This window comes from Rissa tridactyla, chromosome 2, assembly GCF_028500815.1.
Source record: "Rissa tridactyla isolate bRisTri1 chromosome 2, bRisTri1.patW.cur.20221130, whole genome shotgun sequence".
NCBI classification, from domain to species: Eukaryota; Metazoa; Chordata; class Aves; order Charadriiformes; family Laridae; genus Rissa; species Rissa tridactyla.
This window is the reverse complement of record NC_071467.1, coordinates 163,923,053-163,949,736: the sequence shown is the minus strand read 5'-3', so window position 1 is coordinate 163,949,736 and position 26,684 is coordinate 163,923,053. Positions and strand designations below refer to the sequence as shown.

The following is a 26,684-nucleotide window of genomic DNA, read 5'->3' as shown; positions in this document are numbered from 1 at the left end:
TTTGGTGATGTGGACACTTGCCCACGAGGCACTGGACTGAGATCCACCAACTCACATTGCAGAGCACTGTAGGACAGCCAGGAAAACAACAGAATTCAAAAGTAACCTCAAAAACAACACCAAAAAAGAAAAGAATTAAAAAAATATCTAAACACTTTCTTGCTCTGGACTGAAACATGGCAAAAATTCTCCAACTAGAAGCAGTTATTCAACACCTTTTTCTCAGAAGTTCTGATTTATTAGTGCTTGAAAATTGGCTACCAGCCATTCATGCAAAATATACTGTTCGACTTTTTTTAAATAATATACTTACAGTATTGTCAATGTAATACCTTGTGAAAATACAAACCTAAAAGTTTTCTGTTCAGCTAACATTAGATAGTCTTATTTAAAAAATGTCTAAATCTGCATTTACCTGATAGATCTGGCTTTCCCCATCTCCCATGTCTTTCTGGACTGTGAAGTACATGGCTTCTCAGGAAACTTTATAAAATAGCTTTAGCAGCATCTAATGAGAAAGGAAGCTCCAATCTATCAGTTAAAAATACTTCAGTGACTTTTGCAGAGAGTCTGGTATAGGGGAACTAATTCTGCTCTCAGAGCAGCAAACCAGTGCCGAAGACTTGAAAAAAAAAAAGGTGTCTGGATGCTTTGACTTGCACTTAAAATACTGGAGTACAGTGAAAGTAATTTAAAACTTTTTGCTGGTCCTCAGTGCAAGAGTAGATTTCACCTGAAAGGGGTATAAGCTTTTCATAAGAGCATGGTCCTCTGCAAATATGAAGTCAACCTCAACATTTCTGTCTGCTTCAAATTATTTTTACATTCATTTACAGTGCTACAACTGAGAGCAGATTATGTCCCATAAAGCACTATATAAGTGTTAAGTATCATAATTAATATCTCTGACACAACTTTCTGAGACCTTTTTTTCTCCTTTTAAAAATAAGGAAAATAGCATTTTTTTTAAAAAACCTATGCTTAAAATGACATTAAAACTTTTTTTTTTTACCTAAACTAACAAAAACCAGAGAAATTAAAAGCTCACACTCTGCTGACACTAAAATTCTGAGTCTTTAATTTTATGGTTTTTTAGTTCATGATCATGTCAACTAACACCAGGGAACAAGCCTGAATTTTGAATTTCCTGGTTACTATTAGTTTCAGTTCAAAATTTCACATTTAAAACGTCATTTTCATTTTTTAATATATGCATACACATACACACACACATATATATATATATTTTTTTTATATATATATATATAAGTTCATAAATCCAAAATGAAGCGAGAGCTAGGATGGTCCTCATAGCCTTTATGCATTGTATAAAGACTTTCAAGAATTGACATTATCAACATTTAATTGAAGTAGATATGTACCAGTCGTGACTTTAACTACAAGGCAAAGGTTGAAAGAACATTTTGTTCTTCTCAAAGAAAAGGAGTAAGACCATTGGTGGTTAAACAAACAGAATATCCAAAGAGAGATAAAACTGCCAGGTGTGGGGAGTCATCCAAAGTCTTTATCTTTTCCTTCTGTACCATTCTATTGTTCAGTTTAGTTGCTCACCAAATGCAGATGACTTTTACCTTCCCAGATGATCATGCCAGATCCCTCTTGTGGCTCTTGCTCTGGCAGGGAAGAGTCAACACACAGAAGTCAGCCGGGTTGCAAAGGCACCACACTCAGTGTAACAGCACTACCCAGAACCATGCCATGTTTGGACATGGATGCAGAGGGTTCGAGGTTGTCTGGAGGGAAAGGCCATCCTGGAATTGACTTTTGCTCTTAAGGTGGGAGGGAGGGGACAGTTATTTTTATTATTCAAAGAATCCAATCAATCAGTCTACCAATCAATGAGTCAATGCCAAAAATATAGATATATCTCAACTGTATGTCCCTTTTAGAAAATTCACAGCTTAGCTAGAACATAAAGCATTCCCAGAAGTGTCCCTGTGTACAGAAAAAAACAGCCAATCCTGTCTCTTTTGCCTGGAGTCCCCCCACTGACTGATGGTAGTTATGCAGCTTCACGTTGGCACAGCAGTTTCTGTAAGTCCACTGGGTACATCTGACTATATTCAGCCATGAACTTAGTTTTATGGAGTTCTTCCTGAACCGGCTGGTTTGATTAACCCAAGCATATTAGATCCATCTCAAGACTCAAAAGAGAAACACTGCAGAAATTCACATGCCAAAAGACAGGGACAGGCTAAGATGTTTGACTAGGAAAAAAAAAAAAAGGCAAATACAAAACAAAATGAAAACCAATTTGAAAAATAACAATGAACATGTCCATTCACAGATTAGTATCAGTTTGGCAACCAAAGATCACAACTGCACAGCAATCACTTATTACTTTTGACTGACAACAGATTACTTGCAGATGCTCTGAAATGTAAATCATTGTGTGTGTGGGCTTGGCCTGTTGCTTATTTTTTAAACAGTTCTCCATTAATGGCCTTGAGTACATTTGGGTATTTACAGTGATTGTTAAAAAGACATATATACACATTTCCTTTGCTTTTTCATCTCTACAAATGGAAAGGAAAAGAAAGGAAAGGAAAGGAAAGGAAAGGAAAGGAAAGGAAAGGAAAGGAAAGGAAAGGAAAGGAAAGGAAAGGAAAGGAAAGGAAAGGGAAGGGAAGGGAAGGGAAGGGAAAGGAAAGGAAAGGAAAGGAAAGGAAAGGAAAGGAAAGGAAAGGAAAGGAAAGGAAAGGAAAGGAAAGGAAAGGAAAGGAAAGGAAAGGGAAAGGGAAAGGGAAAGGGAAAGGGAAAGGGAAAGGGAAAGGGAAAGGGAAAGGGAAAGGGACCTACACCACCACCAAAATTATGATTTATTTTTCTTTTTAATGGGATGGTTTTTGGTTTGGTTGTTGATTGATTTGTTTTCCTTAGCTGCTCATGTCGCTAGGTTCTCCGCATTTATGCTGGACATCCGAATCTGAGAGCTGCTCTTGCTCAGAATGGAGAGTTGCGTCCCCCCGTTCACTCCGCTGCTCGCTAGAGAAGGATGACGATGTTTGAAATCCACAGCAAAATACCGGTTGACTTTCCAGCTCCTCCATTTTCTCTTTATTTCTGATTGCACCTTTAGGGAGAAACTTCAAAAGGTCATTTTTTATGTACTTAGCCGCTCGAGGACATGCTGACAAATTATTAAGTTTAGAAAAAGACCCCACAATTTGACAGAAATTTTTTAAAGAATATGATCAAACTCCTCACATAAACACAATCTGAAGTGACTTCTTCATGTCTGAAAGAGGTCCAGGCATGTAGTGGGAGCAACAGCCAGGGTTCTGTGTCTCTGACTTCAGATAATTTATGATCAGCCCAGAGGCGCATAGAAGACCTGTTCAACATTAACTCCAACACGGTTCTTTAGTTAGCTTCTTGGAAAAATCACCCATTTTCATCATTGGGCAGTACCAAATATGTAACAATGAGATGAAGAAAACTGCAACTAAAAGCTACCAGACTGTAATGAAATAGCCTGTCCACAACAGCAGCTTGTCTCTCACCTGCCGTTAATGGATGCATGTCTACTGAAAATTTTGCCTCTTTATTTCAGATGATCTCAAAGCAGATGACAGCTCTTGGATTAATATATATGTATGACACCCTCCGTTCCCTTGAGATTTTTTCATGGATAACCACAGTAAATCAGCAATGGTAAAACAATCCATGGTCAGAAGTCCAATTAGAAAATAAGCAAATAATTCTATAGCTTTTCTACTTTTCATTCATCACTGATTTCTTAGCAATCTTGCTAGTTGTATGCACATGTGTGTACATAAGACAGTAAGGATTTAAAATAAGAAAGATCATACTAGCTCAGACAAACATTTACTTGGTCTATTACTCATTCCCGACAGCAGCCTGTAGCTTATTTCTGAATGAAATAGCATAACAACAAGGAAATCTGTAGAGATATTTTCCCAATATACTTTTCTGTTCTCCAATAGTAACCACTCTTTTTGGTTAAAATAAGGATAGATATAGATTAGGTAGAGTATGGAGGTATATTACATCTGTAAGAAAATAGTGTTCGCATCTGTAACAATGTAATATACCAAAGGTGAACCCTTTCTTACCCTAAGTAGTTTACCTGAGGCATAAGACATTCTTTAGTGCCTTGAGAGGGTAAAATGGCTTTAATTAATCTGTTTGTGTTAATTTGGGTAATAACCACCCCTTCCCTCTCTCCAAGGGGGTACAGGAAGTCTGACACACCCTGCACGTTACCTTGGAAGGTGTGTATCTCTAGATTAGTTTTAGACACGACCTTCTGGTTATTCTTTTAGCACTCATGGAAGATAATAGATGAAACAACAGTTGTAGGTGGGAGAGGTGGAAGTCCAGTAATGCCAGCTGGTGAAATACGAATGTAGCCACTAATTCCAGCAAGGCATGATCCAGAATTCACCTTCTGGATCTGTATCACAAACTACATGGGACTGAGCTATGAATAATCCTTTAACGTTTCCCTATGAGTTGTTTAACACTCACCTTGACTAAGCTCTTAAGTAAAGGTGACCTATAAGATTGTTTCATGAACTTTAAGAGATTGTTATGGTTATCTGAGAAGGAATCACTTGAATCAAGGAGTTAGAGACCTTTTGTACTAGACCAGCTATTGCATGCTGTATGTGAACAAGCATAGAACAGCTACTGCGTTAAAGATGATAGAAATAAATGGTCTGAGCCTCCTTGAAAAGAAGAAAAGAAGGTGATTTTTGGAGAAGTCTTCTCCTTTTGGACTGCACAACAGATGTATATCAGAGGAGGAGAGAATGGATGAACTGTAGATTCTGTGGGAAACATCCATGGAGAGCAAAAAAGCAAAAAAGCAAAAAAGCTTGTGAGTTCTTCTGGGAAGAATGCCCAGGAACAGCCTCCTGAAGCACAAGAACAGTCTATCCCCTAGAAAGGGAAAGGAAGAAGGCAGAACAAGAGACCAGCTGTCTTAACAATGAGCTTTTGCTTAAAAGAAAAAAAAAAAAAAAAAAAGCAGCATACTGGATAAGGAAAGGCAGCCAAATACCCATCAAGGACTGCAAGAATTGCTAGGGCATTCAGAGATGCAGTCAGGAAGGCTAAGGACGAGGTAGAACTGAAAATGGCAAAAAAAAACAGGAACAAGAAGAAAGGGTTCTTCAGGTATTTGAGTAGTAAGCAGAAGCATAGGGAAGACACAGGCCAATTGCTAAACAGCACTTTCCCCGCTAAACAGGGAAACTGATCACTAATAATGCTGACAAGGTAGAGGTTCTTAATACCTTCTTTGCTTTAGTCTTTACAGCTGGACCCCAGGTCAAAGGATCGAGTAGTTACAACATATGTGCCAACTCCTCAGTAATGGAGGAAGGTCTGGTCTACAGCCTCTTGCAGGGGCTCAACCCACATAAATCTATGGGACCAGATGGAAACCACCCCAAGCCACCAGAGAAGTGTCTGACATTTTTTCAAGGCCACTGTCTATACTATTTGTGGAGACGAGGGGATATCCTTGATGACTAGAAGAGGGCAAATGTCATACCCATCTACAAGATGGGTAGATTTTATTATTCTGTTCTGTTCTGTTCTATTCTATTCTATTCTGTTCAGTACCCAGGAAACCATAGGGCCACTAGTCTTCAGTCCTTGGGAAAATAATGGAATGAGACCTCCTAGAAACTATCAGAAACCAAATGAAGCAGGTGACTGGGAAAAGCCATCAAGGATTTACCAAAGGCAAATCATGCCATCCTCTACAACAAAATAACATTATCGGTCGACATGGGGAGAGCAGTGGATATTGTTTAAATGGATTTCAGCAAAGCATTTCACACTGTTTCCTACATCTGCCTCTTAGGCAAACTGGAAAGGTATAGATTGGGTAGGTGGTCTTCAAGATGCGTAGGAAATTGCCTAACTGAGGCCACACTCAGAGGGTTAGTGAACAATGTTTTTTACTCAGGCTGGATGCCTATCACTAGTGGGGTCCTCCAGGTATTGATACCGGGCCCCACACTGTTCAACATTTTCATAAATGATCTGGATGATGGGATTGAAAGTACCCTCACAAAGTTTGCTGATGACACCAATCTGGGTGGTGAGGTGAACATGTCAGGAGGGAGAACCACCTTACAGACAGAACTGAACAGGCTGTAAGAGTGGGCTAGCAAATACTGCATGAAGTGCAACAAAGGCAAGTGCAAAGTTCTGCACCTGGGATGACATAAACAAAGAGCCCAATAAAGTCGCTACCCCTGTTAGGGAGAATTAATCTGAGCCATCATCTCTGGCAAGGCCAATGTTATAGTTTAATAAAGACATCACACATCCTCTTTCTTTTGCTGAGACATTGTGAGATTCATCCTAAGGTATTAGCGAGTATGGGAGATGATGAGTTACAGTGAAGGATTAGAATAGCAGTTACTCCTACAAGGAAATGGGATGGGGATGGTGGGTGGGGGAGGTTAAATATTAAAAGTCTTACCTCCCCATTCAAGAAACAATAGAGAACAGCAACAACAAAACCCTAGGCAAATGGAAGAGAAAAAAAGTAATGTAATTCAAGTCTTTCAGTAAATGCTAGAAAATAGCTGGAGTTAAAACAAACAAACAAAACCAAAATCCTAGTATACAAAACATATACATAAATGAATTAACACACAGTCTGAGAACTGTGCATGCAAAGTGGTTATAATGAATAGAGATTTCTTTTTAACAAAAGCAGAATTCACTGTATAATCACCTGGAAAGATCCCAGTCCCAATTCAAACACTAGTCTCTCCCGCTTACTGACATTTTCAGGAGAAAAAGCAAACACCGTGTAGTGAATTCCAAACAAGGGGATAAGCAGTAGCGTAGAGCGAGCCAGTCTCCTGTTATAATAGAGTGAAAGAGCTTTAATGCAGCCTTGTAATAAACAACTTGTGCTTTAATTAAAGAAGAAAACGCAGAAAATATTTTGTTGCCTGCCTTTGGGAAATACATACACTTTATAATTATACAAACAAATATACAACATTCCCATTTGCTCCTAAACAGTGATTTCACACGTACTGTAGTTTGCTCCCACTTCTTCACACTGCTACAATAATAGCACATTAGTAATGCTTAATTCTCTGTACTGTTATTTTAATTTGCATTATTATAAGCAGGGATTTTTTCTACTGTGCCAAACATGAGGAGGGTAATCTTGCTAAGGGATTCAGACTGCTACCATAACACAATAATAAACCTCTCACCCAATTACTTAATCCCAGAGGAGTGTTTGAAATAATTTTTGGGTGTGTGTGTGTGTTTCAATTTATTTCTGCCTAGCAGAAAAAACCCAAACAGCAATACAAATAAAGCTTAAACCCCCTTGTATGTTCTTATATCTATTACTGTTCCTCAAGGTCTTGATTTTGGTCTCATTTACACTATTGGAAACCGAAGTGTAATTCCATTGTGTAACTAATTTCCATTGCATCCAAAATAACTCAGTAAGTATAAACAAAAGGACTGGAAATGAATGTGTGTACTTGTAAGCACTTAACTGAGTATGGATGAAATTACCCGAAAGCAGGGGTCCAGCCTTATGCATCAGTTTTGGTCAGCGTCATTTGCTGATTGATCAGCAAAAAAGACCCAAAAGAAAGCAAATGTTGATCTGAAAATAAGGCAAGTGCTTTATTATAAACAAAGTGTCTTACAGTAACATCCAGGACATTTTCAAAGGGGAAAAAGTATGATTAATTTCTTTCAAGTAAGTTAGGGATGTAGATGGAGGACAAAGGAAGCTAAAAGGCCATAAAGATTTTTGGAAGAGCTGCATTAATTCTCAAATTCAAATGTTCACTTTGCTTATATCTATATGGCATATTGCAGAGATGTTTGAATTTGCTAATACACGCTCAACAATATCCACAAAAAGATATGTTTATCTTACTGAAAATGAAGACTTACTACATCTCCAAGAACTCTGTGAACATATGCTGTTATATCTAATACTAAACTGGAAACGGAACATCAGTTCCTTGCTGGTATCCCTCAGTCATACTTTGTGCACTAATGGTGATAAATACATCACAACCCTTGCCTTGAGACTGTATTAAATACACACGATTCTTTAGTCCAATGCACACCAAATCTCAAGTTTTGGTGAAAAATCCCACAAACCAGAGAACATAGTTCTTGTGAATTATAAAGTTAGACATTGACCAAAAGTTTTTTAACAAGAGAGGAGCGCTCTTGGAGCAGGTTGATGAAGAGCACACAGAGTTTCCAACTTTGGTGATCTCTAGGAAAAGTAAGCTATTACAGGAGTGACCCAGTGTCATTGACTAAAAGACCTTGAAAGGTCCTTTCTAGGTCTTTTTCTCTATGGATATGTAATCAGACTAATGAAAAGGAACAGAAACATTGTGGAGAAAGTTGTCAAATAATATTATCTCCATAAACAAAAAAGGATGTAAAGAACATAAGCATCTTAAACTACCCATGGAATTAAAAAAAAATCAAATGAAGGTAGTATCATATCTCCAAATCTGTTACCCTTTATATTCAGAACTAATGGTGACAAAAACAAAAAGGATAAATGTTATTTTGATTTAAAAGTCAGAATAGAATTATCTATTATGTTGTATTAATATGTTTTTTCTCACTGCAGTAATAGATTAATTTTGGACATGCAGAGGAAGACTTTTCCTATTTTCCGCTTTCTGGCATTAATATCTGATTAATCATACAATTAGTTTGTAGGATCTTGAAATATAATGTCATCACCAACTTATCTGAGATAATGTCTTCAACATTGTCATAAAAGTCAGTAAGAAAGTACACGAAATGTAAGAAGTAACATACTGAAATTTATACATGATTAAGATCTATAAAGAGGAAAAGATTTTTAATAAGAAAAACTTGAGAGATACTAATGGCTGTGTGGATGATGATGAATTGCATTTTTTCAAGAGCATTAGGAAGAAAGAAGACTTAAAGCAGTACCTGTGAGACATGTAAGTTTATGTGCAAAGGTGAAATGAAGATGTTAAAGAATGCAGCAAAAATCTCAGGAGTGTAACAGCCAAAGATATTCATCCTCTTTTCTGTCCACACTCTTTCAGACAAGCAAAAAACCCGAGGAACGGATCCAGAAGTTTTGAGGACAATAATCACTCCGTTGGGCCTAAACTGGCTGTTTAGAAGAGATAACGTCTCCAAAGGGTCTAGAAAAAGGATCTTTACATTCCAACAGGTCTTAAGGTTACTTTTTTTAAAAAAAAAAAGCGAGCTGTATTTCAATTTTTGTTGAGGCTGACATTCTATTTTTCATCTATTTTCTTTAGAAACAGTTTAAACATAACATTTTCTCCAATAGCATGGCTATGAATATGGCCTTTCTATAAAACGTTAGTACGAAGACGCAGACAATGGTGTCCTCTGTTTTTCCTTACTTCTCAATTGAACTATGGAAAGACATCTTTATAGCAAAAGGAATAGAAAGTAGAAAAGTTGTTCAACTTTGACCAGTCTCTGAAGGAACCATGTCTGTATTTTTCAATTGCGTATCCACACTTACTAAGGACACTGCTGAAATGTATATTGATATTACAAAGGACATAACTGGGCATTAATTGGAAATGAAAATATACATCACATTGCATTGTTGAGTAGAATTTCCAGTGATTTCTACTGAGTCTTACAGTGTGTTCCTATTCCTCATTTCAAAACAGGTTTCTAGCGGAAATATTAATGCTGTGATCTAAACAAACACAGTAACTGCACATCAGATGAAAAAAAAATATATATTTTGAGCAACTGTGCAATAGGGAATAAGGCCCAATGGGTTCTACATGGTCTGAATAGGTCCTTCCAGTTTCTGTGAATGGGATGTAACCAAGATATGTCTCTAGACTCAGAACCTGCAGATACAACTGCAAGGACTGCTAAACTGCTCAGCTGGATGATGCTATGTGGAATGAATCAAGGAAACCATCAGAAAACATAAGTCCTCTACAGCAAGTGACCTGAAGCTCCAGAATAAATTGTATAAAGAAATTTGTGGTTGCCAATCTCTTTTCTGTCTCTGAGGCAGTGGTGAAAACCGTAGCTTAGAGCTTAATCCCCCATCAATTCCAGATATCTCCATTCACTGAAGATGCGTCTTGTGTCATTTCTGCTGGGACTGTAGCACTTTTGTTGGACTAATTGCAAAGTCGTGTAGCTCAAGAAAACCATTGTAACTTACACAAGATTTGACAGACAACACTGTGTGCTATTAAGGTAAGGACAAAATGTGGAATAACTTTTCCTTCGGCAAAGAGTTTGCTGCCTTGGTCTTAGAGGTTCTCACCACCCGACTTTTTTGAGGCAAAATATCGCAGACTGTCAAAAGAAGAAAAAGATCTTCAACGATAGCCTTTGAAGGAAGACTATGTAGTTGTTGTTTTGCTATTTAGGCCTGCTTCTGCAAACTAAGACAATTGTTCTGTTTAAAGGCTGAGTCTTAAGTGAAATTAATTTGATGAAATATAAACTTTTACAGTGAATACATCAAGGTCTGTGGTAGTCATGTATAACAACGCTCATCTCACCAAGGTTTGGACATACATACTGTAGATATTTATAATGAAATAACTAACAGAACATCTCTAAAGCCAATGCAGAGAAAAATGCACTTTTAAGGCATAGTTCTTGCCTGCTACAGATGCCTTTTAAAGAGGAGGTGACTCCTGTTGTAAACCCCATAGGTATGTACTGAATGCATCTGTTGATGCATATAGTGAACAGCTTAAGGTTATGAGATAACTGCAATGATGACATCTATTTTTAGTTAAATTAATTCCACACCTACATTCCTCTTATTGTCAACAAAGAGGAACAGGCATTTATGCTCAAGGATGCATCATCTATCCCTAAGGAAGGCCTTATCACACCCTAAGTCTCACCATTGAGTACAAAGGGAATATGGACTGAGTTTATCATACAAATTACTGCACTGTTGCCTTGTAAATTTTAGATTAGAGGAATCCCACCTCTTTGGCCACAACTCAGTCATGAATATGTAGAAAAAATAATCATGACAATATTTCAAATAGAAGGGTAAAGAGCAAACCATGAGGATACAGGTTGTCATTAGTAATGAAACGCTTAATATAGCTCATGTTTAATAAACCAAAGTATTTGTTTTATCAAAAGGATGCTAAACATAGTTAACATCCGACTTTCAGGAACCTCAGTAATCTCCCTGACAGATATATGTCTTTTGCAAAAGTCTAGGATCACTTTCGAAGACCTGAATACCTAAATACAAGAATTGATTACAGCATTTTAATTTTCCCATGAATAAATGACATCGTCAGACTGAGGCCCTGAAAAGCAGTGGAATTTTACTGAGAATTTAATATTTTACAAAAAGTAAGGTTTAATTATGTTTATTGGAAGTGTACAGAGCTTTTTTGGGCTCCTGTTTAGGCTGAACTCTTATTGCCGTTGACTAGGTAGAGGATTTCACCTTAGAGGGTTGTCAGTCTAACATCCTTCTGAAGCACTGCACTTAATGTGAAATTTGTTTCTCTGCAAAGGCCTGACATGAAGTCTATGCTGCATCCAGTTTTAGATTAAGTAGTAAATGTCGTATTTCAAACTATCTTCTCCCAAATGTAGGTCCTAGTTTTACCTAACTGTTCTTAGACTTCAAGCTTCTCTCAGTCTAAGTACGGACTTGCTGACTGTTTTTCTGTTCTCTATTTCTTTTATCTGCTTTTGCACAATGCCAGTCTCTGACTGAACCTTTTGAGCATCTTCATTGGTCTATTTCTTAAATACTCTGAGGAGACGTGAAATCACAGAGAAAATTCATTTTCATGTTTTAAATATTTTTTTCTAGCTAACAAGCATAAGAAAATATGCAGCTGTAAGTTACAAAACAACCTTTTATCCTTAATACTGTCAAATGTAACTACTAAGTATTCTTCAGAAAAATGGATGACATGCCACAGGTCATCTCTGAGAGTGTTGATTTGCACTCATAAGACTTCTGTAAAATTCAGGGCAAAGTTCATCAGCAAAGATAATGTACAATAGATTTCTGAAAGGTACGCCTCATCTAAATGGATCCTGTGGTCTTCTTGTACAGATAACATAGAGTTCCACTGTGAGAAAGTGATTAATTCACATGTCTATAGACTAAATGGCATTATTCACTTTTCTAGATGCCTCACTCTCGTTAGGCAAATCTTTGACAATGACTTCTGACTAGACACATAATATTTTGATACTAGGTTAACCATAGCCTTTCCTCACTCACGGATATATACTAACACAACTTCACTCAGTTCAATGGACATAAGACGTTTTACACAGGGTGAGAGTCTTATTCACTCAGTCTTGCCCTGCCCCTGTTGTTCTATCAAACAGGTGAAACATTTACTCTCAGTGTGACCAGTGCTCACCTCTTTGCTGTATAATAAAAAGTAACTATTAATAGTTTCTATACATACACTACCCAAAACGATAAATAGCATCATCCATAATTACAATTTTTTTTACAAAAATAACCTTAAAATCCTTGATTGGGGTGCATTGGCAAAAACACAGAACAACAAAAAATTCTACATGCAACAAGAACTAAATGAATGCCTGCTCTCTGGTTATTACCCCTCTGCTAATATCCATTCATTTACTTGCAACATGCGTCATACAAACACAGTAACGTCACAGGATTGCGTACACTTACAGGGTAATGGTTGATAGTTCTGACATCTTGCAAGAGTGCTGGTTAGCCCTCTTAGGCTTACAGTAGCATTTCTGAACGCAGCTGCTAAATATGACAAGATTAGCATTTTTTTCAGCATATTGTGAACAGGCCAAGGTAGGTCACTTTCAACACATTTCATGAGACACATCACAAAGATGGAAAGCGGACATGACAGAATGAAAATACAGCACAAACCATCTGCTTGACTGAAGCAAAAATAAACAAAAAAATAATTAAAATGCACTGGCTGTCGCTGGCAATGGTGATGTGTTGATTCACAGACAAACCAAGGATTGAACAACCTGGAGGCAGGTGGGCAGCGTTACGCATCCAAAGTACACATGACCTTTGCAGTCTGGTATTGTACAGAGGGTAACAGAACAATTTATTAAATGAAAGTTGACTGCACGCTTGTGGAGAACAATTAGATAGTAACATGAATTTGTAGGATGGAGATTAATCTAAGATGAAATTGGATCAGATGTTCTTCATTTTCATGTCTAAGTACCCAAGGTAGTGTAGATCCCGTCTTTTTAGTGAAGAGTACTAGAAAGGACACCAAAGCACTTTTTCGCCCAGCTTCCTCGATGCATGGGGAGGGGAGTTCAGTATGGAAACTGCACATCTCACTGGTAATTCAGAAGTACTCCTTATTTTTTGTCACATACTCTAAAAGACAGGTGTGGTCATAAAAACAGTAGACACATGTACTATGGACCAGGACCATAATCTCTACATATTGTATTCCAGAAAGAGCTGCTATGGAGAATGGGATGTTTACATTTACAACTAGCTAGAGAGAGGTTAATTCAAATTGGCTGTCAAGAAGGATAATCTGAAACAATGTGGGAAGACATTTTGGGGGATCTGAGGGACAAAGCCTTTGTATCTGTTATGGTAGGCTGAAAAACACGAGAATTGAAAACAATAATTTCTTGTTGACTTGAGGGGAGATTTTTTGTCTGGTTTTGTTTTCAACACATGGTTGTTTTGGTGGGGTTCACCTCAGAGAAAGTGAGATATTTACAGTACAGATGTCTAAGTAAATTGGGCATATTTGGTTCCTTGAGAATTGTCAGAGAGAATAAGTAAACAAGAGAGAAATAGGCACTTATTGGTCAGGCTATATGTGACCTATTTTAGATGTCCACTTTAGGACGGGATGAATGGTACACCAAACACCACTGACTACTCTGACTAAATCTCCGTTGACTATAAAAGATAATATAGTGACATAAAGGATAATAAGCAATTGCCTACAAGGCAAACATCTAACTTTATTCAAACAAACCAAACTCAGGTTTGGTTGCTCTGCTAATATGCATGGTCTATGCCTTGTGTTAACCTAGCCATAGAGGGAAGATGTAGTTTATAAACTGAACAGTGAAATAAAATAAATTGAAAACAGATTAATTTTATTTCTACTGTTAACTCCTTTAAGCCAATTCCATTTACTACAGGGTTCTTTTTTTGTTTTGTTTTGTTTCCTTTTGGGTAATCAAAACCTGACTGCTGTGTTGTTATTAAAGATTATAGCGTAAGAGCCAGAAAGAACACAGTATTGTGGCATGCACACATCCAGAAAATAGAAATAGTAATCATGTTTCAACTTCCAAAATTAATCTAATTTCTTGGATGATGCTAAGGAAGTAAATATGAAAAAAACTGTTCTTTTTACAATATGACTTCTGTGATAAAATTTTGCACCGCCTCTGTTCTTCACATGGCTGAGTTGTGCATTAACTGTCAGCTAAGACTGATCAAAAACAAGGAGGGAAGTTTTAGAGACAAGTCCTTTTTACTATGGCTGAGACTTTCAGAAGTGACTATGGATTTTGAGTGTCTCACTCATTTTTTGATCACCTGATCTGAAACACATTTTATCAGACAAATTTTTACCACCAGAGGGCAGCTCAGCAAGTCTTGAAAAGCAGTGTTTATGAAGGCATTTTAAGGTACATAACCTGAAAATGAAACATCTAAAAATCAGTAATCACTTTGAAAACTCCTAGTCATGGGGCCTTGTAGTGGGTTGTGTTCTTAAATGACATGCTTAATTTTGCCGTGGTAATCTTGACAAAAAAAATCCCCACCCATGTTTCCTTTAAACTTAGCTTATGCTTACGCTGCATAAAAAAGCTTATGCTTTATATATATATAAAAAAACCAAAACAAACAAACAAAACAACTTAAAGCTTATGTTGCTTTTATTTGGCAGGGATTGCTTTTCATTATAGGTTTTTCTAGTGAGTAGAACTGACATGACAACACTTGATATATGCTAGAATTCTCAAAAAGGACAGACTTCATTTTGAACATAGTATCTAAGAATTAACTACTACTCCCCATCCAATGAGGGGACATCTTCCATCACATAGGCTTGTGATGGAGAACTCTTACAAAAATATTAATATTTTAGTGCTGTTATCCTTTTTTCTGCCATCCTGTCTAATTTAAGTAGAATCATTTCTCTGATGTTAGTATTGTAAAATGACCCAATACCTTAAGAGTACAGAATTGATAGAAGTTTTCTTTCCTTTTTTGCCCTCCCCCCTTTTTCTTCAATTTAAAATTTATTTTTATATATATATATAGTTAGTTAGTTATTTATTGTTAAATTAGAAACATAGGTGGAAGGAAAGGAAGAAAGAGAGAAGAGACTGAGGAGGCAGGAACTAGAAAGAAATGGGAAGGAGGAAAAAATAGCCAAATAAAAGAAAATTAATATAAATGAGGTTATGGATACCAAAAAGCTCCATGAATTAGGGCAGGATCCTCAGATCTCTGTAGGCACACACAGAATGGAATTGGTCACATCTAACTATAGGGACCTAAGACAAATTTAAACTGAACTGTCACCTTTAACTCACTCAGTCATGGAAAGAAACGGGCACTTCCAGAGGCTAAGCTGACCTGTGCAACAGAGGCATCTAAGACATATGGGATGCATTGTCTTACGGAGGTGCCCTGGTCTCTCAGTTTGACCATAGACGATGACTAGACTGCTTAGATTAAAAACGAGACTTTAGACAGCTAAAGGCAAACAAGCTGAGTCTCACCGCAATTGTCCTGTGCATGGACTGCAGCTGCATCTGGGAGGAAGAGGGAGGGTGCTAGGGTGGAAGGGGAAAAAAAAGTTAAACATTCCCAGGATTAAATGAGTGATATATGATGTGGCTGAATACCATCTTGTCAGACTGAACACCTCGACATCTGGCAAGTTAATGCAAATGAGAGAGTACACAAATTTGAGGCAAAAGCAGTTGCAATTCAATTCTAAAGACTTTGTAGGCTTCTCAGAGTTGCTTAAGAGAAGTAAAATGAGCATGCTGATTCAGGGGAATGAAGAAACACTCTATTACCAAGGCCAGGGAGATCCATAATGAAAAAGGTCAGGGTTCTAGGTTTAGGTCTCTAATAGCACACAGGGAATGACAGAGTTTGTGGGTTGTCTCTGAATATGCTGAAGGGCAATCCTTTGGGACACACAATAAAGACAGAATTTGATTCATACAAATTAAAATTGTGCCTCATTAAGAATCATTGTACACCCTGCTCAAATAATTCTATGTAAGCTCACTACAAATAGGATTGTCAACCATAAAAGTAGTAGGAAAAGGAATGCTGAAACAAATCAATGAAATAAAGTACTGAAAATGCAGTAAAAAGTTAACCAAAGTGAAAATAGAAAGATTGCATGGGAGAGAGAGAAAAAAAAATTGAAAAATGGAGCCATAGCATCTATCATTTATACTACATGCCTACTTACCTACAGCTGATATTGTTTTATGTTGGAGGGCTTCTTAACCTTGCTACTCAGTAGCTAAGTATTTCCCAAAGCTAGACTTGTTTCCCGGCCAAAACACCAACTACTTTTACAAAACTCCTGGACTTACGGATCAGATATAAACAGTTTGGAAAACTGAACTCATTCTGTGAGCAGAAACCAAACTACACAATTCCATCCCGCTGCAGCGACTATGGGCCCTGATCTACTGTGTGCAAATAGACTCATACACACCTCTCATCCAGGCACAAAACAGGCATGGGTATTTCTCAGCAAAGTTGTTACTTAGTTCCACCTTATCTAATTTTCGAAGTTAACAATATAACTATATGCCTTTTATCTTGTCTTCCCATGCTGGCTTAGCAGTCAGTGGTGAGAAACAGACCATAAAGTTAGATTTATGCGACCCATTTTAAACATCTTGTTTCGAATGAAATAAGTTGCACCAAGGATTGTTTCTCTGGGCTGACTGGGTAGATCTCTACTGACTGTGGAAGGAGCCCAGCATGATTATTTCATTAAATGAGGTGGATTAAATCCCATGCTACAAGTTGCTACAAGTACAACCTTTATGGTGCTTTTAATAAAAGAGGCAACTTTGTTTCTCTACTCTTCAATTGAAAACAAGTCCAAAAGTCTTGCTCTAGTCACCTTTGCCAAAGTCTTGGTCTTGTTACACATAGCTCTATTTTTTACTGCTAACACCACCAAAGTGATAGAACTTTCCTCAGACCTCTGTAAGAGGTCTGAGGTATTCCAGGATCATCTTCTAACACCTGGGAATAATCTGAAAACAAGTTGGAAAAAAAAGAGAAAGTGTAAAGTCTCCTTTACAGTCCATATCCAAAACACGTTAAAATCAGTTGACTTTAATGTGCAGTAGTAGTTTTCATTCATCGGACTTTTTGGTCTCTACCTTTTAGGGCTCTTGCATTGGTTTAATACGGGACAATTCACCTTTGTTTCTCTTCACTGTTTTGAGTAGGTGTGTCTTACACAACTGAGTGAATTGTTTGTCTTTTCAGTGATTTGGGGGAACATAAAGAAGATTTGCATTTTTTGTGTCTATATACTTGCAAAGTCAATGAACTTCAAGCTAAAAACTAGGACGTATGTAGGAAACATCAAGAGGATCTTCTACAGATTTCAAAGTTCCCGCATTACAGAGAACATTCAATGTCCTCTATACACTTTACATGAGTGTATCTTTAATTGCACTAGAGTTAGACTTAATTTACTGTAACTGAAAGCCAGCATGGTATTTACAACAACAATTTGACACAGAAACAGTATGTCTGTGAGGAAACCACTATGACCTGTCCAGACGCTGAAGCCAGATTACTGCTTGCAGACTACAGCTGAGGCTGAAAATGAATGTTTAACAAATATGAATGTGAACTGGAACTTTTTATCCAATAATTCTGACTTCTGTGCAGAACTGAGGCTTGAAGATAAATCAGAATGTTCAAAGAGAGACAAAAATCATCTTTACACAGTTCATTCTTGTCTTTGCTAACTCCTATAGGGTGGACATACAAGGATGGAGAAAGCCAATCAGAGATCAAAGAATGAAGAGATAAAGCTTAATATGCAGCAGTGCTCTGGAGGAGAAAGCTGGTAGTAGAGAGCAGAATACTTCTATGAAAAACAGTCTTTAAATAAACTGTAGCTTCAAGGTTACATGTCCTGATTCTTTCTCTCTATTAACTCTGGAGATCCTGTTTTAACAAGCTAGATTATTTTCAGTGACTCCAGAGTACAGACTAATGCCATGCATTATGGAATAATTCTGATGGAGGTGCAGTAACATAACTGTAGTGTAGAAGACAATACCATGTTTAGTGAGAAAAATGTACCATCCCAAATGAGATTCTTAAATGGTTTTGAATATAGGTTTACTGTTTGAAATGAAGAGTATTGAAATGAAGAAAATGTCCAAATCCAGACACAAAATATCTAAGAATGTGATTAGCTCATTGTCTTTAAAATAAACAAATGAGCAAAACCCACAGAGTATTTATTGTCAGAGTTTGCTACAAGAAGTGGATTTTCAAGCATTATAGACAGGTCTTAGTCCTTTCAGCTGGCAGAGCTCAGCATCAGTACAGCTACACTGAATTTATATAATTTGCAGTTCTGAAGCTTCAGCTATATTGTTTTGCCTCACCTGCCTCACATGTTATACGATATCCCTGCAGATGATCCAAGTTTCAACCCATCCCTATAACCCTCCTTGATGAAAAAAGAGAATGCTGCCTTTGCTGAAAAGGCCTGGGCTTGCAGACATTTAATCAGCTGAACAACTCCAGTGTTTTCACTGAAAATAAATAAGAGTTTGGAAATATATAAGAAATATATACAGTTTGGAAATCTCTCAGTAATGACACAGGTGCACAGCAAATGAGGTACTATGACGTGAACCATATGCACAACTTTGGATTGGTCCAATCTTGTGGTAGTATACATTTGTTTAAACCACTTTAATTGAGATTTAATTCAATATTAAGCTATTTTAACCTGGTGGCCTTTAAGTGTGTACTTGCACTCCCCAAGGCAGGAAGAATTTGTTCCTGGGCAATTAACCAATTCCCCAGTTTGTACCACACAGTTCCCTTTTTGGACAGTACTAGTTACAAGTGCCTTATGAGAAGTTCACTCTTCCAGATCAAAAAAACCCTCTGCACTGCAACAGCACCACTTTTCTTGCCACTTTCATACCTGAGGCTCTAAGGACTATATACTTGCTTGGAGTACATCTTAATAATTCTTCAGACATAAAGCTAAAACCACTGGCTGTGAAGCGTTAGTTGCTGAAGTGAGACACAAGAAATCAATGGCAAGGAGAAGCAGAGACACTGAGGGGAAATTAAACTCCTTTTGTTCTCATATGGTAGAGACAAAAATGTGAATGGTAGCAAAAAGTAAATGGAAGACCATGGATGCTGGTGTGCATCAAGCTTCGATGTAAGTTGAAAGCACATTCAAGATCAGAGATGTCAGAATTATTCCCCATTGTCTGCAGTCTCGCAACAACTGCTGCATGACCAGTTGCTTCAACTCCACTTTTACCTTTACACTAAGTAACTGATTCAAAGAAACAAAGGTGAAAATTGATTTGCGGGCAAACAAAATTCCAGATCTAGCCCTTTCAGCCTAACAATGCATTCAAAACAACAAACTTAGCTATGACCAATGCATGACAGAAAGGGAAAAGAGCCAGAATGGTCTAACATGGATGCTTCAAAGTTAGCTCCCAGTTTGGAGTTTCTCAAAAATGATCTGAATCTCCAAAACCACTATTTTTCCCAGTAAGTAAGCTACCCTGATAAAGGATACAACACTGCACCCAAATCCATGGGTAATTCATAAAGATGCATGGCCTTAGGCACAGGCTGTTCTCTATCCTGCTGATCTCCATGACAACTGAAGTTTATCAATACAGACCAAAATTAGGTTATTCACTTTGATGAAGCACAGTGACTTTAGAAACACATTTGAGGTCTTCACCCCATTTTCTTTAGGAAGGCCACCTTAATTTTGCCGATCAGTAAACTTGAACGTGTGGCAAAAGTTATAAATTACAGAGAATTTGGTTAAATATAGGCAGTTTCACACTAAAGTAAGCAGCTTTTTATTGTGCACATTGCTAAAGTATTTATGGTCTTTTAAAAAGCAACTCTGGAAAAATTTTAGATATATATAGCATTTCAGATAGTACATGTGTAGGCAAAGACCTATGTTTAGACAGGCAAAGAAGCACAGACGCAAACACTTATATATAAATCATGCTGGCTTGAGGCTTCAGATGTTTTGCGTGCTGTTCAATACCAGTTATGGCAATCAAGTCACAGTGTTTTAGGTACTGGCTTTGAAAGGCATTTAGGTCTGAAATATCCAGATATATGCTACTAACATTTCACTGGGAAGTCATAAGACACTATTTAGCCTTCTTTTGTGCCTAAACCACCTCAGAAACAGGGCTGTTAGGGATAATCCGACTCCTGATAGGCCTCCAACCCCTTCTTGAGAGAGCATTACTGTTTCTTCTTAAAACAAATGGAAGAAACATTTCTATTAGAAGAAGCACACTGTTAAATATAACATGGCATTGTTCTTTCCCTCACTAACCCGCACACCTCCTTGATCTTTCTAGAGAAGGGCCATCTATCAGTGGCCTCTCTTTCAATGTGAACATGCTCCTTTCCAGCTCGTGGCTTCTCTTGTAACATATAGGGGGAAAAAAAATCTGTGCTTAGCTCTTTTAGGACACAGTCTGTGGACAAGGAACTTCATTCTCTAAGGCTGCCACAGAGCATGGAGTCAAGCAGAAATTTTAAGTTACGATTAGAGAATTTTTAAGCGTGAAACAGGCAGATTTAAAAAAAAAGTCAGTTAGTTCATCAGCCACAGAAATCAGCGCTGTATACTTTCCTCTGTCTGTATACCTATTGAAACCATAAAATTGCCCATAAAAATACCTTACAGCAATGTGCACAAATAATGTTTAAAGACAAAGTCATCCTATTTTTCATTACTACTTCAAAACAGAAAATAGCAGGAGTCAGCCTCCATCGTACAGACATCACCTGTGCAGGCCGAGGCACAATGGACGTGAATGCTAACCACCTTCTAAGGATTTCAAAACAACTAAAGCAGAGCACTTTTTAACATTGCATTCATCACAGATGATCTTGTAACCACAAGAAACAAGTTTTGTGATCAATGATTTCAAAAACAGAGCCTGTCAAAGCTCTAGTAAAGTGCTTGTGTATCATTGGAAATTGATGGAATTTCCTTTAAAAATATCGATTTAGTATTCTGGAATATTACTCTGGCAAGTGGCCCATGAAATAACAAAACTACTTTCAAGGTAGACATAGCTTTAGGTCTGAATTCATCATCACTGTAAGAATGCAAAAGATGCATACGGATGAAAGGACAGCATTTAGGTTAGGAAGCTAGATTTGACAACCAAATATGTATGTTCATGTTCCTCTACCTGCTACAGACACCAGTGAGGTGCCTGTAGTAATTTTGAGTAACCCCCCTTGTGAATCATACCCTACACTGTTCAACAGGAATAACAGCTCATAGGAACTTTATACACTCACTAAATATTCACTGCTGTTTGATTTTACAGTAGTGGAGACCACAGCAAATCTATAGATAGTTAATCAATACAGAATGGTGTTTTCAGTTATGCTATTTATGGTACGTAGCCTACATGAACTTACATTTCTAAAAAATACACTCAATTTTTTTCCAAACCCTACCTTAAAAGATTTGGGACAAATTACTCCCCACTCCTCCCCCAAAAAAACCCACCCAAAAAAGCAAAACAGAAACCAAATAACCCTGAAACCAACACCCAAATTAATAATTTGTCTTGGGAAATGTAAATTAAAAGTATAGTAGTTGTGAATAAGAACATTTTCTCTAGAGTGTAAAATAAATCCATCAAGAATTAGTGTCAATCAAAGTAACAAACATCTACTCTCCTAGCGTTTCTTAGAAATGAGAACTAGGTCCTTGATGATCATGCACTGACGATCAAATGATCATCGTCTGTGTTTTCCATTGTACTTTCTTGTGATAGAAAAGCATTAACCCAGGGACACACATTCCTTTTAATTGCTGGTCTAGCGGGCATTCCAGCACTCAACTGGTAGTACCTGGGGTTAAGAAATTAAAGTGCCATGCTAAAGAATATACCATTCATCAAACATCTGCCATTTTCTTGTCAAAAATGAGACTTCTGGCATGAAGACCCTGTCAATAATTATTAATGCTGGCAGTCTGAGCACTTGCAGCAAGACAAAGCAGTAGCAGAATGAATCATTGAGTGTCTGGTGACTTTTTAGGTGAACTGTAGAGGAGTGTTGTTTACCAAAACGTTTGTGTAACAACATTGCTTCTCCTGCCCTAACCCTCTAGGTTGCACCAATGTAAAATCATACCTACCTATGATATATGCCATGTTTCTCCTTTCTTTCCAGCAAGATGCTGATTGGAGGAATGACATAGACCTGAATTAGCTAGATATATGTGGGGTTTATTTTCTTTTCATTGAGTTTTCAACATGTGATACAAAATTTATGAAGAATCTGTTAAAGCAAAAGCAGAAACAAGCTTCCCCCTCCCAAATTATACTATTCATGCTAAAGTGGAAATAATTAAAAAAAAAAAAAAAAGAAGCTTTTTCCAGTTAAACGTGTTTGATCCTTGAAAATTAATGAATAAGCAAAGAACTTGATGGAAATGTGTGGGCCTTTTTTAAACGTAAGGGTTATTCCAGCATGCATCTGCACCATGCGTACCTACTTAATTACTGGAGTGGTTTATGGTAGTGATACTGTTAGATGATCTTCTGTCTATAACGACTCTTTCAGCAATGCAACAATGCTCATGAAAATAATAGCGTGGATTTAAGCTTTGTGTAGGCATTTCTACAGGAATATGTTTTTTTGTGGGGGTGTGAATGTGCTCTTTCTACAATTTGACCAAAACCTCAGAGTAGATGCTGATATACCATGTTGCACACTACTGGCTGCATTTCTCATGGAAAAAACAATGAAGCCTTCCCAGATCAATTTATTATCTGTTTCCTAAAATTCCAGACAAAGGGCTGATATAGGAAAATACACGCGAATAACGCGGGCCTGATGTGACACTCCATGTGCTGGACCAACCATAATAGAGTTGTGAATATGCGTTTTCAGTCCCCAGAACTGTGAGTGCACATTGGATTCGTGGACTTCTGATGTGGTGCTGCTTGGCCTTCAGCATGTGGTGTGACAGTCCCTAAATAATCTACTACTACAAAATATTTACAAAATGTGCAATTGGAGATTGACAAAAATCAGGCAGTGCTTTCTGTTTGGAAGCATGTTAAGTAAAATCTAGCTGGATGGAATATACAGGTACAAAACCAAGATGTTGCACTATAGGATTAAGTATGTTGTGTCCATGACCATGGCACATTACAATTGTTTATGTAATTCATTCAGCAGATGGGGCAAGAAACCTGTCTGAACTATGCAGATAGGTGTCTTAATTACACTAGGAATATAACCAATGTTACTTTATGCTTCCCCAGCACCTGAGGATCTCACTCAGTTGAAAATCTATTGCTTTTGCATTACTGGACTTGCTTTGGTTATTTAATTTGGTGGAATGATTCAGGTTAACACAAGGTTAACTGAAACCAAACATGGTTCAAGAAAACAAGTTATGTCTTTTTTTATGCCTTTGGCAGTTCACTCCTAACACTAAAAAGTAAATAATTATGATAACTACTGGGAGGAAGTATGAACGCTGCCTAAAGAAAAAAACAAAAGAATCATAAAGTTAAGAAAAAAACCCAAAAATAATCATAAAATTGAAATTAATATTAAAAGGGACAGCTTCTATTTCCTTTCTAATTCCTACCTCAGCTGTTTAGATAATTTTGATGAATCTAGCCCCTGTCATTTCAGCCATAAGGAGGAGTTTCTATCTACAACACCAGTAAAAGGACGGGGTTATTGCTTTCTGAGAATCTGACATGGTCTGAGCCATTCAGTCTGAAACGGCAGCATGCAGGCAGCTTTGAGGGGGAAACCAAATGTGTGAAGAAAGATCAATTAGGCATGAGACTGGCAATGAATGACTGAACATACAAGTTGATAAGATGGAAGTTTATTATCACTAAAGCATTTGACTGCTGTGGAAAACTGTTAGGGATTAGCTACGTGTTTCCAAGGTTTTGCCAGCCTAAACGGAAAGGCTATTGCATATAATGATCATCTGATTATTTAGAGAGAAAGTCTGATTTTTTTGTGGGAGTAAAGCACTCACTATTGTGCTGTAAATTATACAAATTATTGCTTGATTTTTTAAAGCAAGTTTTACAGTCTCAAGTGGCTACACTATATTAATTAAGCATTAGTTCCCCAGTAGTGCACTATTCTGTTGTGTTCCTGTCATAGCTCGCAGCTAACTTCAGAAGTGGGAATTTTTAATAATGAGTGCACAGTGGTAACAATATATAATTAATCTTTGAATTTAAGCACATCCCCAAGGCTTTTAAAGCCAAACAGAGGCTTAAGTGATTTGCAGAACCATGACCACAGTGTCTATAAAATAGAACTGGAGGTAGACTTTCCTGACAAAAATAATAGTTAAAAGGTCCTGAACATATAAGAACAAAATAAATTCTACTCAAAAACAATAACCAAATTTTTGTGGGGTCTTTTGTTTTCTTTTTTGAAGATGGAAGTCCTGGCTAAAGGGTTATTGCAAGGAGTAGAATATTGATAGCAGAGTAAATCTCAATCACTGCTACAGATATCATGTGATATTACCTTCAGAAACAGGCTGAACACCCTTCCTCAACCAGAACTCATTTGTCTCATGTACTAAAGGCAAAGAACTTAAATATGTTGTGGAATAAAGATCTGGATGGAGAATTTAGTCTGATGGGATGATGTTTAATAGTTTTAAAGAGCAAAATAGGACATAGAAAATGCTTAATATGGATGACAGTCTAAATGCCACAGAGATTTCAATATGGTGACATAACCATACTATGAGCTGTCTTATTTCTTCATTATAACACCTCTCTTTTTACAAGATATGTGTGCACAAATATTGAATATGCCTGGTGTATACCTGCATAGACTTATTCGTTTCATTGTTTTTTATTATTTCTGTGTGACTTTTCTGTTGTCGAATCTGTTTGGATAAACAACACTCCACTTCATAACACATACATAAATGCAATATCAATTTATACACACCCATTAATAAAGTTGCAAAAAAATATGAAAAAGAATGGCAGCGAATGAAACAGAAAATATGATGTTTTCTCTTGGTTTTGGTGGCTAACTATACACATAGGAAAAATATCAGTAAAACCCAGTCACCATATTGATCAAAAATGACAAGGATGTTTTATAATCCCATTAAATCACTGGAGTCTATGGCATGCTTTGCTTCATATGTGAGAAATGTGCAGCAGACACCAAACATGCACTTAGCAGGTTGTAGTCAGAACTAGCTCTGCACATCTTGGGTGCTAATTACAATCTAAGATTTAGTGGATGACTTCCCAGCAGCACATACATGGGAAGTCTTCATGCAAGCCCTAGGTAAACCATGCAGACAGTTAACATATTCACTACACTTTCTCCTGAGTTTTAACTCTGAGATATATCCACCTGTAGATTGAATTTAAAGCATCGTTTTTGTCTGTGGAAATCCGGTTTAGAGCAAGCTTCAAGGGCAGCACTTTCAGTAAGTGGATGTCTGACTACAGACATGAAAAAGTGATGCATAAAATATTATCTTTTCATGTAAATCTAAACAAGACAATAGGAAAGAAGGGAAGAAAATTAAGCAACTGGAGGACGTATTTTTCCCTGAAAACTGTCATTTAGATGGATGCCATCAATATGCTATGAGTGTGGTAAATTAGGGTGAAACTGATCACTGGATAATTTTTTTAAAAAGTACTAGAAAATGAGGATCTCCTGCTTTATCCTGACAGCTGTTATTTTTATTTAAGGTTTTCATGACTTGCCTTCTTTCACCAGGGATACAGCAGTAAATCAAATAGTCTTACCTGCGTTTATGAGTGCTAGAAATCACTAGAGCTCAGAAAAAATTGCAAAACAAATGTGTGTGATGTTTAGGCTGAGAAGCCAAGAAAACACCAAATGTGCTGCCACATATCCTAGTTATTCAAAATGATGATATAATTTTTAAATGGAGACTGACAGCATGCACTCAAAACGAGAATGACAACCATCTTAAATGACCAATCTCTGCCCTCGAATGAGTTGGAAACTATCAAAAAGGATATTGGCTTTAAAAAAATGTAAATCACAAACAAAGCTTTAAAACTTCTAAAGGAAAATTTTAAGATTTGTGCATTTTTAAGCAATTCTTGGGGTGGCAGGGTGGTGTTTGGCTTAAGTGGAATGCATTCAAGGTTACAAGAAACATGAACATAAGGAACTTTAGGAGATTGTCAGAATTCAGTCCAAAGTTAATGAAATCTTTTCACCAAATCTCATTGCTTTCAATGAACTTTGGACCAAGTCCCTGGAATGTATGAAGCACAGCAGACTGTCCCATGAGTATAATAATATTTATGCCTGGTCAGTATGTTAACTTCCAGAAAAC

General features: G+C 37.2%; 1 protein-coding gene across 3 annotated transcripts in view; it reads right to left on the bottom strand.

Moving 5' to 3' along the window:
* Positions 1 to 2,905: 2,905 nt before the first annotated feature.
* ADCYAP1R1 (ADCYAP receptor type I) overlaps positions 2,906 to 26,684 on the bottom strand; it is a 141,618-nt gene continuing 117,839 nt past the window's right edge. For all 3 annotated transcript variants that reach the window (XM_054191491.1, XM_054191492.1, XM_054191493.1), the window contains exons 14-16: positions 6,743 to 6,872; positions 6,485 to 6,526; positions 2,906 to 3,094 (exon numbers count right to left, since the gene is read on the bottom strand). In XM_054191491.1, the coding sequence (XP_054047466.1) occupies positions 2,906 to 3,094; positions 6,485 to 6,526; positions 6,743 to 6,872 (361 nt within the window). The remainder of the gene's footprint in view (positions 3,095 to 6,484; positions 6,527 to 6,742; positions 6,873 to 26,684) is intronic.